Raw genomic sequence first — 17,981 nt, 5'->3', positions numbered from 1 at the left:
TCCTTACACTTTAAAATCTTTTCTAGCTCCTTCATGGCTGCCCTTCCCAGTCTCAATCTCCTTCTTGTTTCTTGGCTGCAGTCTCCCTTTTGATTGATGGTGGAGCCAAGGAATAGAAAGTCTTGAACAATTTCAATTTCCTCATTGTCAGTCTTAAAGTTGTGTAATTCTCCTGTAGTCATTACTTTTGTTTTCTTGATGTTCAGCTGTAGCCCTGCTTTGGCACTTTCTCTTTTAACTTTCAGCAGTGGTTGTTTCAAATCTTCACTATTTTCTGCCAATGATGTAGTGTCAAAGCGGCTTACATGCATTTTTTGGGTCTCATATACCCAAAGAAAAAAAGTTAATAAGAGAGATGCCTCTGGCCACGTACAAAGTGCATTCCTCTGGCCGCTGAATGAGTTTCACGCTTTTGAGTGGGAATTTTTACAGGTCACGTTTTTTAAACGCTTGACTCTCCCCAACCCGTGTAACACGTATGCACACGCTAACCCGCCCCATCCGCATTTTACACGCCTCCTCGTTAATACGCATGCGCCATTTCCTCCCCGTTCCCCTCCTAGTTCTCTATCACGAAGTGCGCAGGCGCCCCCTGGTGCTGCAGGACGAGATACGGCATCAGCAGCGAATAGGGAGACAGGAACAGGAGAAAAAGAGGCACGTCGCTGCTTTGCCCCGCCTCCCTTTTCCTTACCGCCAATCCCCTTCTTCAGCTTCTTAAGCGTGACCAAGTCACAAGGTCACCCCTCGCTTGCCCGCATCACAAAACTACGCAGGCGCGTCGGTTGGCTTAAAAACGGGGGTAAGGGGGAGCGCGAGTGACGCACAGCCGCAGTCCTTTCGCCCCGCCCCCTCCGTCACCGTCCTTCCCCGCCTCTTCTTTAGCCCTGGCCAATCCCTTCTCTTGCCTCCCAGTGCGCGTTGACGTCATAAAAGCGGCCCTGCTATATAAACCGCCGGCCGTTTGGCCCCGCCTTTCCTGCCGTCTTTTCCTTTTTTGGGCGTCCTCTCAGAGGCTGACGAGCTCTTTTCACCGTCGTCCTCGCCGCCGCCGCCGCCCCTGCTGCCGCCTCCGACACGGGAAAAAGGGAAGCGAAACGCGTCGTATGTCCGCTATCCAGAACCTCCACTCCTTCGGTGAGGAGCGGGCCGGGGGGGGGGCGGCCCCGTTCGGAAAAAGGCGGGCGGGAAGGCGAGAATTAGGCCAAAGATGGCGCTGGGAGGGGGGGAAGAAGCGGGGGGGATGAGGAAGGGGGAGGGGCCAAGGCGGGCGTTGGCCTTCGAACGTCGAGCGAGGGGCGGGGCTTAGTGGAACCTAAGGAGGGCTGAGAATTCCGAGGAGGCGGGGCCTAATTTCCTGCGGGGGGGCTTTTCTGAAGGGAGGGGAAGCCATTGCTAGTGGGGGGGGGAGGAGGACGAGAGGTTGCCAGGACGGGGAGGCAATAGGGGTTCGGTGCAAATACTAAAAATGCAGGGGGGGCTTATTCAGAGCGCGGGGGTTGCAGTAGAGAGGCATGTAAACGGAGGCGCGGAATTTGGGGGAGGGGGTGGAAGTAGAGGCGGTGGACGGATATCAGGAAGGGCCAAACAGGCAAAAGTCCGTCTTGCAGATCGCAATCGGGCTTTTGCGCGGCCGGTGCAGGGAACTTAGCGAGCCCCGGCATGGGCGACAGGGCCTCGGCCGCCTTTCTCTCCAACCCCCCCCAACTCCCTTTTCTTCCCCCCCGTTTCACTTCCCCTCCCGGTGACGCAGTTGCTAATTCCTGGTTGTTGCGTCAGCCCGAGAACAGGAGTGGCTTTGGGACAGGGAGAGGGCGGGCTGCTGATAGTCACGTGGGGGCCGATGAAGAAATCGCGGGTTCTGGGCCTGGCCCGAGAGGAGAGCGGGAGAGCCGAGCGGAGCTCGAGTGGGTTAGGGGTCCATTTTTGGGTGGGTGGAGGGCTCCTTTTTTAGCCTCGTTGGGAGGAAGGGCTGGGCTTCATCTGGTGTACAGCAGGTGCTGACTTGGCGGTGCTTCGCACGCACACAAATGGGGCAGGGTTGCCAGCTCTGGGTTCAGAAAAACCAAGAAGAGGAGGAGTTGGTTTTTACATGCAGATTTTCTCTACCGCTTAAGGAAGACTCAAACCGGCATACAATCACCTTCCCTCCCCGCAGCAGACACCTTGTGAGGCAGGTGGGGCTGGGAGAACTGGAAGGGAGCTGTGGCTAACCCAAGGTCACCCAGCTGGCTTCATGTGGAGGAGTGGGGAATCGAACTCAGTTCACCAGATTAGCCTCCACCGCTCCGAACCTCCACTCTTAACCACTACACCACACCGGCTCTCAAAACGGTTTGAACGTGGAGCCTGGGAGAGGAGGTTAGGGAGGAGCAGGAATTTGGTGAGGTATAGTGCTGTGCAGTTCACCTCCCACAGCAGTGGAATAAATGCTTCAAATAATTTTGTTTTTTGCTGTCAAGTCACAGCTAACTTACGGTGACCGGATGGGGTTTTCAAGGAAAGAGACAATCAGCGATAGTTTGCCATTGCCTGCTTCCGTGTCAGGACGCTGGTGTTCCCTGGATGTCTCCCATCCAAATACTAGCCGGGCTAGAATGTGTGTCACTGGCCCAAGGTCATCCAGCAAGCTTCCATGGCTCGCGTGGGGATTTGAACCTGAGTTTCCCAAGTCCAAGTTTGTCGCTTTAATCACTACACTGGCTGTTATGAATAGTAAATAAATAAGCAATTTATGTAGTCTGGAGATCTGTTGTAATTCTGGGATATCTTTAGTCCCCACCCGGAGGTTGGCAACCCTAGGGTGGGATAGGTTAGACTTGCAAGAGCATAAAAAACACTGCGTAAGTTTTCATTGGAAAGTTAGCATGCAGCATCCTCTCCCCTGTAAGGGTAAGACCTGTTTGTTTGTGTGATGAAGGATGAGATCTGCCTACTGTTCCACCAGCAGGAGAGAGGTAGTAGTGCAGGATGCCATTTCTTTCAGAGTTGAGTTCCGTCACTTAATATTCTTCCTTGCTCTTCTCAGACCCCTTTGCTGATGCAAGTAAGGGTGATGACTTACTTCCTGCTGGGACTGAGGACTACATCCATATAAGGATCCAGCAGAGGAACGGCAGAAAAACCCTCACCACTGTCCAGGGCATTGCCGATGATTATGATAAAAAGAAACTGGTGAAGGCCTTCAAGAAGGTGAGCGGAATGGAGAAAGGCAGTGGGCTTGCGTCTTACCCTAGAGAGGGTGAAAGCTGGCATGGAGAGCGGCCGGTAGCGTGTAGCACAAATGTGCTCTTTCCTTGGCTGTCTGTGCCGTGGGGGCTAGTGAGCAGCATGTTTCTGGAAAGGCAGCTTAGCCAGTCTTTTGATCTTGAGATGGTTGCAGATCCTTGAAGCTGACAAGCTCATGTCCTTTTTATCCCTGTAGAAGTTTGCCTGTAATGGTACTGTGATTGAGCACCCAGAGTATGGAGAAGTGATTCAGCTTCAGGGGGACCAGCGGAAGAACATATGCCAGTTCCTCGTTGAGGTAAGGATCATTTTAAAGCCCCAGTTCTTTTAAATCAGTGCTGTTTTCTTTGTATTTCAAAAAGGGGGGGGATCTTGGATAAAAGACATCAAATTATAGTCACTTGCATTTCTGTAAGGCTAAAGATAAGATACTTGGTCACCATCGGTGATGAATGCTTAAGGCCCTTAGCATGGTGCCCATTCTGTGTTCTTGGATTTGTTTTGTGAAACCCCCATTCTTCTTCTTTTTTTAACAGATTGGACTGGCTAAAGACGACCAGCTGAAGGTCCATGGGTTTTAAGTACCAGTGGGTCACTGAAGCCTCAAGGGAGAAGGCTTCCCTGCGATGAGAAACTTCTGTTTCCCATGTCACTAGTTTAAAAACAAGCCAGCTTGCATAATGTAATCACATCAGGTTCCCTTTTTAGTGTGGACTAGTGTAACTCAGCAATGTAATAAACTGACAAGAGCCCATGTTGTCTCGTCTTGCTGTCCCTCATTTAAACAAGACCCCATTGTGCTGGTGTCAAGCCAGAAGCTTATTCTACATGACAAATTCCCAGTAAGGCAATGGATGTTCTGGCTGTGTCAGGAGCTGCCCCCAATGTTCATGCCCCACCTTATTTCATAGCAACTGTGGCCAATACCTAGAGATTCCTGTCATTGTCCTTGGTGAACTGTGACACTTAATGGCAGAGACCAGGGCTTGGGTCTGAATTATACCACCTTATAGCCGGAGAAGTCATTGGGGATGCGGAAACCAAAACCCCCTTTATGGAGAGACGGGCACTGAAGTGACCAAACCCAAAGACACAGCAGTTAGCAGGCTTGGGGGTCTGTGGCTTGGAGTTGAGATGAGGGAGATGGTTTAAACTAGTGTGTCACCACAGAGTGCTACTTCGGCAACTAACAATGCTGTGAAGCAACAGTTCTTGGTTTGAATCCTGATGTTCTGTGTAATGTATTTAAACATTTATTTAAATAAAAATGGTTTTCAGAAACTCTTGGCTTGTGCTTTCAGTCACATGTTTGAAGGGGTACTTTTAGCTTTATAGTTCTTTGGTCAGCTCAGGTAGCAGTTCATGAGTGGGGAGGTACCTCCCAACTTATTTGCTAAAGGATGTTCTGTTAGCTGAGGGCATCAAGATTGCCTGTGCTTTTAAAAGATATTCTTCAAGCAAATATTTTCACATAGCTACTTTATTTCACCTTTGACACCTGTGTTAACATTATTAGTGTACCAGATGTACATAAAGTGCTTATCTGGAAGGAGGCATGAATTTTAAAAAAATGCTTAAGTGTACATCTACTGCTCACTATCCTACCTCATGTCGGTCAACCAATCCTGGAAGCCCGTTAGTCCTACAGCCAGGCTAAAGAGGTTGGAGATTCTCTGCTGCTCCCAGCCCTGCGATACGGAGGGTTATGGCATCTGAGCATGGAAGTTCCAGTTTCTTATTGTGACTAGCAGTCATTGATGGACCTATTGTCTGAAGTTAGTCATCTTTTGACTAGACTAGTAGCCATACCATCCTTTAGCAGCAGATGCCATACATTAATTAGTAACACATAGCGCTCTCCATCTGCAAATCTTAGAACTGTGTTGGAAGGCAAGAAATAACCGTTGTTTAAAAGCACCCGGAACAGTACTCCATAATACTGCTCCACCATGGTGTCTCTTCTCCCAGTGTCAGGATTAGCTGGTTGACCTAGTAGTTGCATCATAATTGTGAAGATGACCTTGGTGGTTTGTAAAACAAGTTTGGGGAAATATTCCTGCTTGTTGTGTACCAGGCTGCCTACATTCAAACACCAGAAGGCAAAAGCATATATTTGAAGGTATCAAAGTAAAGACTGGATCCTTTGCCGAGGCAGAAACCTTTGTGGCAACAGGCTAGCCTGGATGGTCCACATTGCTAAATTATCTAGAAAGGGTTATTTATTCAAACATATACTGATAAAGCCAGGCTCGGCAGCTCACAATATGATAAATACAATAAAAGATACTGCCACTAAAACAGATTCCAATAACAAAACAGCCCCATAAACGGAAGTTGGCACTAAAAATACCAGATGGTTCTCCAATTGCAGTATGTGTTATATAAATTTTAATCATCCTGAATGGTCCTTTAGATTTTTTTTATCATTTGCCGCAAAAATGCATTAAACTTGAAAAATGTGTTTATTTCTATAAAGTTGGAAGTGCCAACTGTACTTAGAGCAGCCTTCTATTAATTGAGGCAGAAACACCCAGTTTTGTTCTTACTGCAGGGTGTGTGTGGATATCTTTCCTGGTTGGAGAATGCATAGAATATAATGCATTTATCAGCCATGGGATGAGGGCATGTATATGTTGCCTACTATCTTTTCAAATTTCCAAAAAGGAAGGCACATGAAGCAAAAGCTTTGAGAACTAATTAAAACCTTACCATCAATAAAGACTACTTGTGCCACAGATTTTAAACTAGTAATTCCTCACAGTAATCTTTAGTAATTATTCTGAGAGGTGGCTTGACTCAACCTGATTTCCATACTATTGCAGGGGCGGGGTAGAGGAAGTATGGTAGTGAAATTGGTATAAAACTGTCTAGTGTAGGTTTGACATGGACACGTTGGCAGGTTTCTTAAACTCTAAAGCTGTTGACCAATTAAAGGGTTTCAAACGACTTCAAAGAAATGCTTATTTTGGGGCCATAATGTACCTCTTGGCTATGCTTTGGACACTGGAAAAATTGCCTTATGCCTCCAGTAAGAGAAAGGGAGATAATCTACAGGAACAGTTGTGCCATATGCTCAAAGTAATACTTGTAAAATGGGAACGATTTTTTTTTTAGTGTTTCCCTTTACCTAAGTGGATCTTTTTCAAATCCTTGGAAATAATCTGGCATTTCAGTGCTGGCCCAAAACCCCTTGTTGGTTAGCGCAGCATCTTACTATTTGCTATTTTACTATCATAACGTGGGAAGTGTGAGTACTCGGTAATAAGGAAGATGAAGCTGGCATTTGGTATGGAAACTTCTTTTATAATGTCTTGGAATAACTAATATTCCATAAATTACTTTTGTATATGTGGCTGTAGTACTTCTGGAGTGCTAGTGTTGTGGGTCAGGAGCGAAATAAGAGTATGGCAGGGATCCCTAATCTTTTTGAGTCTGCAGGCACATTTGGAATTCTGACATGGCATGGTGGGTGCAGCAACAAAATTACTGCCACAAGAGGCGGAGCCAGCCACAAAATCGTCGCCACAGCTTAATTTCACCACAGTGCTGTGGTGGCAGCTGCAGCCAAAGCAACATTTAAAATCTACATAGCCAATCAGAAGCCTTGCTGGGTAAAAGCCCTCCCTAGCTTCACCCACTTACTAAAAACACTTGGTAGGTGCCAGAAAAGGTGTCAACGGGTGCCGTGGCACACACGGGCACCACACTGGGGACCCCTGGAGTATGATATGGATTAAGTTGGTAGAAAATCTACTTTGTCAAGACCTTTGTGTACATAAGAACATAAGAAAGGCCCTGCTGGATCAGACCAAGGGCCATCAAGTCCAGCAGGCTATTCACACAGCGGCCAACCAGGTGCCTCTGGGAAGCCACAAACAAGACGACTGCAGCAGTACCATCCTGCCTGTGTTCCAAAGCGCCTAATATAATAGGCATGCTTCTCTGATCCCGGAGAGAATAGGTGTGCATCATGACTAGTAGCCATGAATAGCCCTTTCCTCCATGAACATGTTCACTCCCCTCTTAAAGTCTTCCAAGTTGGCAGCCATCACCACATCCTGAGGCAGGAAACTCCACAATTTAACTACCGGTATGCGTTGTGTGAAGAATTTAACTGTTGTGTGTCAATTGTCTTTGGCAAAGACTTGTACTTCTCTGCTGACTTCTGAATAACCTAGTATACTGTTGGTGAAAACACTGCTACTTCATGAATTGTGGTGAGCTATTGCCACGTAATACAACATCCTGTTTTGTTCATGCAAATGCTGATAGAATACCAAATGCCAATTTGTGTCAGTGCCTAAAAGGCATGCATGCATCATCTTATGAATTACTAGAACAGAGGTGCCTTATCCTATCCAAATATTTGACCAGTATGCCCCTGCAAAAGGTTAGCAATAAAATAGCACAAGGTTGAAATTGATTTTTAAATGGACTGCCATCCCCATTTCATAAGAGGTGCTAAAGCAGCACTTTGTCAAAAGGCTGTCCTGTGTATGTGACTCTTTTGTGATTGACTGCTTGTTAATTTGTCTTAACAGGGTAATATGAAGCCCAGTGCCATGATAATCTTTCTCATTTATTAGTCTTTCTTTTATTTGCTGGGAACATCTGAAAGCCTCTTGGGTTCTGATATGATAGCTACAAACACTCCCAGATATTGAATTTGATCTCTCAGTAGTGGAGTGGGTTTTCATGCTTATCAGTTTGATAAATTGTTGTCTTTAGGAAAGAAATATTGGCAAACTGATAGTTTATGGCCATAAGAGATTGTTGGTATCACTTTCTAAAAGATCCATTTATACAAATGGTTGAATTTTCATATTTGAGGGCAACGTTTGCCATGCACATATGAAAATGTTTACTGTTTTTGTTTCCCAAACTTCACACCAAGAATGGGGCTTCAATTCATATGTTTTTAAAAAAAGGAGTTGGTTTTTTTTTTAAACAGGACCTTTGTCACAGACTTTCAGCATTGTTCATTCTTCATTTTTTAAACCGAATGTTTGCTTCATCCTCAAATTCTAAATTTCTAAAGGATGATGACAATCTTCCTTTTGAAAGACTCTTTCCCCCCAAAAAAGGCAGCAAAATCAGTGGCGGTGAAAAACTACAGTAGTTGACAAGCAAAATATTTACGTGGCACCAACAAAATTACTCCACCCTGGGCAGGATTCTCACAGGTGCTGTGCATTTTTTTTTTTTAAGAGCTAGCTACCTGGAAGGAAGAAATAAATGAAAGCCAAACTGATAATGCACGTAAGAATCAAGTCAGTGGTCCATCTAGTTCACTTTCCTTGTTTTCCCACATCCCACCAAGTTCCCCAGAAAGCCTGTAAGGCCAAAGATTTCCCCTGCTGCTGCCCCTCCCACATCACTGGTATTCAGGGGGTAACTGCCTCTCGCCGTGGGAATTCGATTGGCTCATTGCATCCATACCCATTGATGGACTTACAAGTTAATTTGTATAGTCAGTCTCCTTTTAAAGCCAACTGAATTAGTGACCATATCTACTGGTAGTGAATTGTAAAACTGAATTACTTAATGAAGATGGACTCCCTTTTCTCTGTTCTGATCCTACTGCCCATCACCTTCATGTTCCCCTGAGGTCTGGTTTTATGGGGGGGGGGAGAAAAAGATCTCACTATCCACTTTCTCTCCCCATGCATGCTTTTGTAAACTTCTGTCATGCCCCCCATTGTCTTTTTTCTAAACCAGGGGTTCCCAATGTGGTGCCCTCCAACACCTTTCCTGGCACCTTGCCAAGCGTTTTTAGAAAGGGTGTGGGGCCAGGTAGGGCTTTCGCCCAGCAAGACTTCTGATTGTCCTCTGGAGGTTTGAATGGCTGTGCAGAATTTCAAAAAACGTTGCTTGGCAGCAGCTGCTACCATGGAAGAAGGCTCTCCACTGTATGACTGAAGGTAAGCCATTTTGTGGCTGTGCCCATCATACTGTGTCAGGATTCTGAAACTAAAAAGTCCCAAACTTTCTGGCCTAGGGGAAAACCTCCAGCTCCTTAAGAAGAAGAGAAGAAGAAGAGTTGGTTTTTGTAAGCCAACTTTCTCTACCACTTAAGGGAGACTCAAACCAGCTTACAATCACCTCCCCCTCCCCACAATAGACACCCTGTGAGGTAGGTGAGGCTGAGAGAGCTCTAACAGAGCTGTGACTTGCCCAAGGTCACCCAGCTGGCTTCGTGTGCAGGAGTGGGGAAACAAACCCAGTTCACCAGATTAGCCTGCGCCGCTCATGTGGGGGAGTGGGGAATCAAACCCGGTTCTCCAGATCAGACTCCACCGCTCCAAACCACCGCTCTTAACCGCTACACCACGCTGGCACTTTGTGTTACCACTTTGCGTCCTACAATAGCCTTTTTGAGATAGGGCCACCAGAACTGTACACAACATTGTAATACCCAACACCCCATCGATCTAGACAAGTGCCTAGCTATCTTGTTTTCAATCCCTTTCCTAATGTGTATGTAAGGTGCCGTGAAGTCACAGATGACTTATGGAAACCCCATAGGGTTGTCAAGACAAGAGATCGGAGGTGGTTTTGCCATTGCCTGCCTCCATGTGGACCGAGAGTTCAGAGAGACCTATGACAGGCCCAAGGTAACACAGCAGGCTTCATGTGAAGGAGTGGGGAATCGAACCCGGTTCTCCAGATTAGAGTCTGCCGCTGTTAACCACTGCCCCACACTGGCTCTCTCCCTTTCCTAATGTGTGTGTGTAAAGTGCTGTCAAGTCACAGCCAACTTAGGGCGACCCCTTTTTGGGGTTTTCATGGCCAGAGACTGAGGTGGTTTGCCAGTGCCTTCCTCTGTATAGCAACCCTGGACTTCCTTGGTGGTCTCCCATCCAAATACTAACCAGAGGTGACCCTGCTTAGCTTCTGAGATCTGATGAGATCAGGCTAGCCTGGGCCATCCAGGTCAGGGCCCCTTTCCTAATAATCCCCAGCAAATGTCAAATGTGCTGATATATTCTGCAAATGTGCTGATGTTTTCTATCTACCAGAGCCAGCATGGTGTAGTAGTTAAGAGTGGCAGGCTCTAATCTGGAGAACCGGGTTCAATTCCCCACTCCTCCACATGAAGCCTGCTGGGTGACCCTGGGCTAGTCACAGTTCTCTCTGAACTCTCTTAGCCCCACCGACCTCACAAGATGCCTGTTGTGGGGAGAGGAAGGGATTGTGATTGTAAGCCAGTTTGATTCTCCTTAAAAGGTAGAGAAAGTTGGCATATAAAAGCCAACTCTTCTTCTTCTTGTCCCTTAGTGCTTTTGCTCTCCCTGGCTGTATTTTGAGGAACTTGGATCTCTTCAGGCTACACCCCCAAACAATAAGTATTGGGTTGATATCCAAGTGTTTCCTAAGTTCTTCCCTTCTAGCTGGCCCCAGTGTGTGGGAGGTTCTGGACTTCAACCTGCTGGTTAGCAATCTAAACTTCCTTCTGGACCTTATGATTGAACTTCCCAGTGTAGGTGGTGACCTGCGTTACCTACCAGCTTATCTAGACAGTGCACGATGTCCACGGCCTTTGCTCCAGGATGCAAGTCACAATGCAGCTGAAACCGCCCATGTGCACACATGCCCATCTCCCTACGTTCCTAATGATTAAATGTCCCACGACCAAGAGTCCCCCCACAACCCCAGAGGGCTATCTGTGTCATAACAGAATATTGCCCTGCCATCTGAGACATGGGGGTCTTCCTTCTAAGGAATCCTTTCTTACCTTCTCAGCCTAAATGCCCCCTGTGCCAAGACCCTTATTCTCCCTAGCAGGAGCAGTCACCAAGAAGCAGAAAACCTCAAGAATATCCATGGAAGTCTGGCCTTCGTAGGTCTGCCTCAGCTTCCATTGGCCAGCGATCTTAGGTTCATATTAGATGTGACACCTCTTTTGCTCACTGCAGTCAGAAGGCAGCTGCAGAGGACTAATTTCCCAACTGGCACAGGGGCCCAATTTGTATTAGGATGAAGAGAAAGGGCTTCACCGCCACCACGCAGCATTTCCTGGCCTAAAATGGCCCCGTAGGCAGGGCAAATAACACTTCCCACTTTCCTGGGACCGCTTCAAATCAGAGAAATAGTACCGGGGGCAGAGGGCTGTGGTCCTGATCTGAACTGGGTCTCCATGGCGCTTGGGAAATTAGCTCCCTGCAGCTGCTATCAGACTGGAGGGTTAGTATCAAGGATATGAATGTGTTTCCTGTAAGCTAGGAGCTCAACTTTCTAGACAATGCATTAGGTAGCTCCAGTTCCCCCTGATGACTTTCTACCTTCATGATTGGGTTTTGTCTTGGGCATATTTATTCTGAAGCAAGCCCTGTTGAAGTTCAATATAATTTACTTCCTAATAAGTGGGTTTAGGGTTGAGTGTTAAAATACCAATGCGTAAGTATATACTGGAATCCAGTCTAATAGTCCAGCGTATTTTAAGCACACATGGGAAAGTGCGTGCAAACGGGTTTATAAATGAAATGATTGCAGTTCTGCTGTTTGAAAACAAGAGGGTGCACCTTACGTACTGTTTGCATCACCTGGAGCTTAAGGAATTCTTATACGCATCGTACACTCAAAGCCTGGGCTGTCGGTTGGATGCAGCCAGCTTTTTCGCTCAATCTTACCCAGTTCCCCTTCTTTATTACAGCCTCCATTCCACATGGTTTTTGTCCATATAGGTCTCATTAGTCTCCATCATAACCATTTTGGTGGTTACAGGGGGATCCCACCCTTTTGTTTTATTATGAGGGCTATCGTTATGCCCAAATCCTTGTTAAATTAGCAGGGTGCGCAACGGCTATTGTGCGCAGAGAAGGTGATCCAAACCTCTGTGTGTGCCAGGAACAAAACTGCGAGCAGCCTTTTGTCTGTTTAACTCACTGGTTCCCAACCAAGGGTCCATGGACCCCCAGGGGTCCGCGAGAACTAAATTAAGGTCCGCGAAACAAAGTTATAAACCCATAATAAATTAATATTTTCAATTAAAAGTTCTCTATTATAAAAATATATATTCAAATATTATTCTAAGCTTAATGTTTAACTAACAGTTATGATTAAAGTTTATTTTCAAATTCTTGGAATTTTTATTTTGAACCTTGGGGTCCCTGCACTGAACAAAAAAGTCCTAGTGGTCCCTGGTCAAAAAAAGGTTGGGAACCACTGGTTTAACTAATATACTTCATTTATTGTAGGAAATCCATTTCTGGATAGGATAGAGTAAAATATAGTTCCCTATCTATTCTAACTAACTGGATGGAGGGAGATCCAGGACTTGCGTCCTTCCCTCATGGTGGCAAGATGGAGAAGAAGTGCCAGGAGCTGAGGAAGAAGCAGGAAGGGAGGACGTTTTCCCTAAGAGTAGCAATCTACACATCCAAGGGATAGTTCAGAGCAGTAGAGAAAGGATGCCCCAGTGTCTTGTCCCGTCTATCTCTCTGACTCACTAGTCTTGTCCCCCTCTGACATCTGAGGTTAAGAGACAGCACAAAGTCCTTCACATTTTTAACCAGTGGAAAAGCTGATTGGATCCAACCCCGTCGTTTCTTCAACTGTGGTCTGGCACCCTTTCCATCTGGTCCCTGAGACCACTGTGGAACTAATGCTTAACAGTCAAAGAGGTTTCTTAGAAGTTTCTGCCTCATGCTGAGAAGGCGAGCTACTTTTCAGCATCAGTTTTAAAGTGTCTGCTGGAAAACTTTCACTTCAGCAGTGCAAGTGGATTAGGGTTGCCAGGTGCGTCAGGGCCACCAGTGGGGGATGGGGGGTTATGGTTGCCAGATCTAGGTTGGGAAACTCCTGGGGATTGGGAAGGTGAAGCCTAGGAAGGGAAAGGACTTCAGTGGGGTACCCCCTCCAAAGCATCCATTTTCTCCAGGGGAACTGATCTCTGTAGTCTGGAGATGAATTGTAATTCTGGGGGATCCCCAGGTCCCACCTGGAGGTTGGCATCCCTAAAGTGGATGCAGTGAAAACTTCAAAAATGTGATGAGTAAAACCCAGTGGGGAAAGTAAAGGGGTAGGACTTTTCATACCCTCTCTTCCATGAAATCCAGACAATGTTTTAGAATGTGGTCCACAAAAAGCAAGGAAATAAAACAGTCGTCCCCAGGGCACCAAACCACTGGTCAAGGAAAATCAAGATGTGTGTGTATTGACACGGATGATTTCTAGCTATTTTGCACACGATTATGCACTTTCAAGTCTGTGGAGTTTGCTCTTTAAAGAAGAGTTTGTTCTGATGAAGTACTCCCCCCCCAAAAAAATTTTTTTAATTTTGTTGCTGATGCTGTGCACACAACAGCTAGCAATTCTGTCAGTCTGGGCTCAATGCTCCCTGGAATGTGGGCCAGATGGCAGCATGCCTAAACATTTTTGCTTGACATGGCAGCTCCTTTGCTCCACTGGAAAAGCAGGGGTGTAGTTAGGGTTGCCAACTGCCAGGTAATAGCAGGAGATCTCCTGCTAATTCAACTGATCTCCAGCCAATAGAGATCTGATCACCTGGAGAAAAATGGCCGCTTTGGCAATTGAACTCTATGGCATTGAAGTCCCTCCCCTCCCCAAACTCTGCCCTCTTCAGGCTCCACCCCAAAATCTCCCGCCGGTTGCGAAGAGGGACCTCGCAACCCTAGGTGTAGTTGAACTCTGATAGGGCAGAGCTCAGCTCAGCGACGACTTCTGGACCTGGACCAGTGACATTGGGCTTTTCCACGTTCTCATTTTCCTCGCTTGTAAGTTCCTGTTACTTTGGGGTGAGGTCTGTTCCACACATATTTTGTTCCCTTTAGTGGTCAATTCGATATCACACAGGTTTATGTCCAGCATAAAAACCTGCTGCTTAAATCTGCAGGGAGATTCGCAGGCCATAAACCGGTGTGATATCAAATCGAACACTAGAGGGAGCCAAACATGTGCAGAACAGACCTACCCAAAAGAAATGGAAACTTACAAACAAGGAAGATGAGAATGCAGAAAAGCCCATTATCAACCAGTCTTCCTTCTGCCCTCTGCCACCAAACCCACTTTATGCTTTTTGGGGAGGGGCCGTGGCTCAGTGGTAGAGCCTCTGCTTGGCATGCAGAAGGTCCCAGGTTCAATCCCAGGCATCTCCAATTAAAGGGACTAGGCAAGTAGGTGATGTGAATGGTTTCTCTACTTGAGACCCTGGAGAGCCACTGCTGGTCTGAGTAGACAATATTGACTTTGAGGGACCACAAGGGTCTGATTCAGTGTAAGACAACTTCTAAGAAGCAGAAGCCATTACTGCTCTTTTTCCGACCTGTCTTTGTGGCCATTGAAGACTGGGGTTGAAGTTGGAACTGCAGCAGAGCCATACGCAAAAAAACCCAAAAACCCTCTATATACAATGTGTTCAGTGTGTCTGAACAAGTAGCAACCTCTATATCCCCTATGGCTCATACAGCACCATCTTAATACTTGGGACACTTGGTTCAAAATGGTCTCTGACTACACATTAGGAAGAAGTTTCTAAGTGTTAGAGCACTTCCTCAGGGGAACAGGCTGCCTCCAGTGGTGGTAAGCACTCCTTCCCAGGAGGTTTTTAAGCAGAGGCTAGATGGCCATCTGTCAGCAATGCTGATTCTATGACCTTAGGCAGATGATGAGAGGGAGGGTATCTTGGCCATCTTCTGGGCATGGAGTAGGGGTCACTGGGGGTGTGTGGTGGGAGGTAGTTGTGAATTTCCTGCATTGTGCAGGGGGTTGGACTAGATGACCCTGGTGGTCCCTTCTAACTCTATGATTCTGTTATTCCTACCAATGCCATAGATGCTTTGCCTTTTGTTTTCCCCATGCCTGGCAAGAGAGGATAGAAAAGACTTTAGTCCATGGACAATTCTCATTGGCTTGGTTTCTATGAACGAGTTCTGTGAACGGTACATAATCTCTCCCACGGAGCACGCTTCCACTAAAATGTCTGTTTACACACGAGTGGTTTTCACTGGGCCTTTGCGCAAAAGGAAGTGTTAATGGCAGAGTCTGCGGTAGAGGCTAACGCATGTGGAACCTGTTCGTAGGATTCAAGCCATAGTCTTTCTCACCATCCAGTAATGTAAGGAAAATCTGCCCTTGTTGAATATCAATTACTCATCTGTTGGAGGCACTGCCTCCGTTGAAAGGGGCGGGGGCTGGCAGCCTGACTTCCACCCCAGAGGACTTTTGTTTAATCCAAAAGGTCACCCAAGTACAAAGTGATAAATCAAGTGCCATCAAATTTAGTCAGTGGGGGAAAGCACGTCTTCCTGATCTTCCAGTAATGGCAGAATAAAATGTTTGTTTTCCTATTGGCAAGTGCTGATTGTTGGACAATCCCTTGATAGGAGTGAAACAGTTGTTTCTCCATCAGCCAGCTGTTTTCCTTCGCTGCTCCACTGCCAATTAGTCTTAAGTAAGAAAGTCTGTTTAAAGAACATCTTTGTGGACTGCTGCACATAGTACTGACCTAAAGGGTGACGGGATGGAAATGCCATGTCACGGGCCCATATGTGTGTGTGTGGGGGGAGGGGGGGATGAAAAGCAATGTGTGAAGGTCACAGCGTAGGGATCTGGACCAAATCTGGCTCCTGATGGGCCTACAAAGGTGCCTGATGCCATCTCAGACCATTTGTCCATCTAGCTCAGAACTGTCTGCCTGGCACTGGGTCTCCAGTAGGGTTGCCAACTTCCAGGTGGTGAACACATGAAGCTGCCTTATATTGAATCAGACCCTTGGTCCATCAAAGTCAGTATTGTCTACTCAGACTGGCAGCGGCTCTTCAGGGTCTCTTTCACATCACCTACTTGCCTAGTCCCTTTAACTGGAGATGCCGGGGATTGAACCTGGGACCTTTTGCATGCCGAGCAGATACTCTACCACTGAGTCACAGCCCCTCAATGAACTGGAGATCTCCTGCTACTACAGCTGATCTCCAGCTGAGAGAGATCAATTCACCTGGAGAAAATGGCCACTTTGGAAGGTAGACTCTATGGCATTATATGTTATACATATCCCCATTATACCCTGTTGAAGCGCCTCCCCTCCCCCAAATCCCACCCTCCTCAGGTTCCACCCCTAAAATCACCAGGTATGTCCCAACCTGGATCTGGCAACCTTCGTCTCCAGGGTCTCAAGAAGAGAAAGGCCTTCAGTTAACAACCATTCCTACAATCCAGTTAAGTAAAAACGGTGTGAACAGAATGTGGGATCTTCTTCATGCAAAGCATGTGTTCTACTGCTAAGCCATATAGCCCTTCCTTGAGGAGAAGGGGCATCAGAGGGCACTGTGAAGGCAACAAAAGAGAACTGGAAAATATAATTTTGTATGGACCAAACATGAAGTTTAGTTGCAAGGGGCCATTTGAAGAGTGGCATTTGATGCAAACTGTGCTATTCCAACATGCTTAATACGATGGTGACGATTTGGTTTTTATATGCCGAATTTCTCTACCATTTAAGGAAGAATCAAACCGGCTTACAATCACCTTCCCTTCCCCACAACACCCTGTGAGATAGGTGTGGCTGAGAGAGCTCTAAGAGAACTGTGACTAGCCCAAGGTCACCCAGCTGGCTTCATGTGTAGGAGTGGCGAAACCAACCCAGTTCACCAGATCTGCGTCCGATGCTCATGTGGAGGAGAGGGGAATCAAACCCAGTTCTCCAGACTAGAGTCCGCCGCTCCAAACCACCGCTCTTAACCACAACACCACGCCGGCTCTCAGTCTAATGTCCTGACCATAGGGTAATTGTGTCCCCATTCCTTTGCCTTTTGTTGCCTTCACAGTGCCCTCTGATGCCACTTCTCCCATTAAGGGCCAAACAACAAACCGACAATTTTATTTATTTGTCAAGTTCCTTAAAAAATAGGCCAGGCGCCTTACAAAGAGGGGGTAGTTTCTAATCCACAGGCTTGTAATCCAAAAAAAAGAGATGTTACCCCAGCAGAAAGGGACGTGGGAACGGAAACAAAAGGGAACACATTTATCGGAGAAGGCCTGGACCAAGACAGGAGTCTTCGAACGCTTCTTGAAGATGATGTTGCAAGGCAGAGGTGAGCGGATGGCATTCCGGTGATGAGGTTGTCAAGGGAAACGCATGCTGGCGGGAGATAAGAGGTGGAAATCTTGGGTTTAAAAAGAAGACTGGCAGACTAACATGGAAGCAGAGACAGCAAAGGAAGAGAAGATGGATGGGAAGGAACAGGAGAACAGGGAGGCTTAAAGGGAAGGAGGTGAAACTGAATTAACTAGGTTAGCAGAGAGGAAGGGGTGAAAGCCTGTTGTGCCCCACAGCTTGGTTATGTGGGTTGGCAAGGCCTAAGGCATTGCAAAATTCACATACAAAATCAGTTAAAAGCAATACTGCAATAACATTTAAAAACATTTTAAAACACCAATGGAGCTAGTGCCGGATAGTAAAAGTTGCATACATTTGCATTGTACCAGACCTCTGAAGCTTCAGTGTATATTTATTCTTTCATTGAAAGGTAGCAGTTTTCTCTCTTTTTACAAAAATGTATTTTAATGTATGGTGACGCTGGTTAATGCTAAGTGTCCTTGGTTTTAATTTCCCCTTTGGACACTAAGGGTAGTTGTTGGTCAGACAGGTGCTGAGCCAGTTCTACCTCTGGGATAACGCTGATCAGTTTTGTGGATGCGTGTATGCTTGCACACAGTGGCTTCTTCCAGTCACTACAAACCATTTGGGGCTTCTCTGGCAGTGCCTCCCTAAGCAGAATGACACACGGTTGGGC

The 17,981-nt window shown here is 46.6% G+C and overlaps 1 protein-coding gene across 1 annotated transcript; it reads left to right on the top strand.

The window, feature by feature from the left end:
• Positions 1 to 1,034: 1,034 nt before the first annotated feature.
• On the top strand, positions 1,035 to 4,509 carry EIF1 (eukaryotic translation initiation factor 1). Its single transcript, XM_056863150.1, has 4 exons — positions 1,035 to 1,137; positions 3,029 to 3,192; positions 3,425 to 3,526; positions 3,765 to 4,509. The coding sequence occupies exons 1-4, from the start codon at positions 1,107 to 1,109 to the stop codon at positions 3,807 to 3,809; spliced, it is 342 nt and encodes a 113-aa protein (XP_056719128.1). The 5' UTR covers positions 1,035 to 1,106; the 3' UTR covers positions 3,810 to 4,509.
• The last annotated feature ends 13,472 nt before the right edge of the window (positions 4,510 to 17,981 follow it).

This window comes from Euleptes europaea, chromosome 18 (genome assembly GCF_029931775.1).
Source record: "Euleptes europaea isolate rEulEur1 chromosome 18, rEulEur1.hap1, whole genome shotgun sequence".
Taxonomy (NCBI): domain Eukaryota; kingdom Metazoa; phylum Chordata; class Lepidosauria; order Squamata; family Sphaerodactylidae; genus Euleptes; species Euleptes europaea.
The sequence above is the reverse complement of the archived record's forward strand: the minus strand, read 5'-3'. Positions and strand labels throughout refer to the sequence as shown.

Bases quoted from the DNA above. Each gene is read 5' to 3' on its own strand.
- EIF1 (XM_056863150.1), top strand. From the start codon at position 1,107: ATGTCCGCTATCCAGAACCTCCACTCCTTCG. The intron at 1,138-3,028 runs GTGAGGAGCGGG...TGCTCTTCTCAG, and splicing joins CCAGAACCTCCACTCCTTCG to ACCCCTTTGCTGATGCAAGT. The intron at 3,193-3,424 runs GTGAGCGGAATG...TTATCCCTGTAG, and splicing joins TGGTGAAGGCCTTCAAGAAG to AAGTTTGCCTGTAATGGTAC.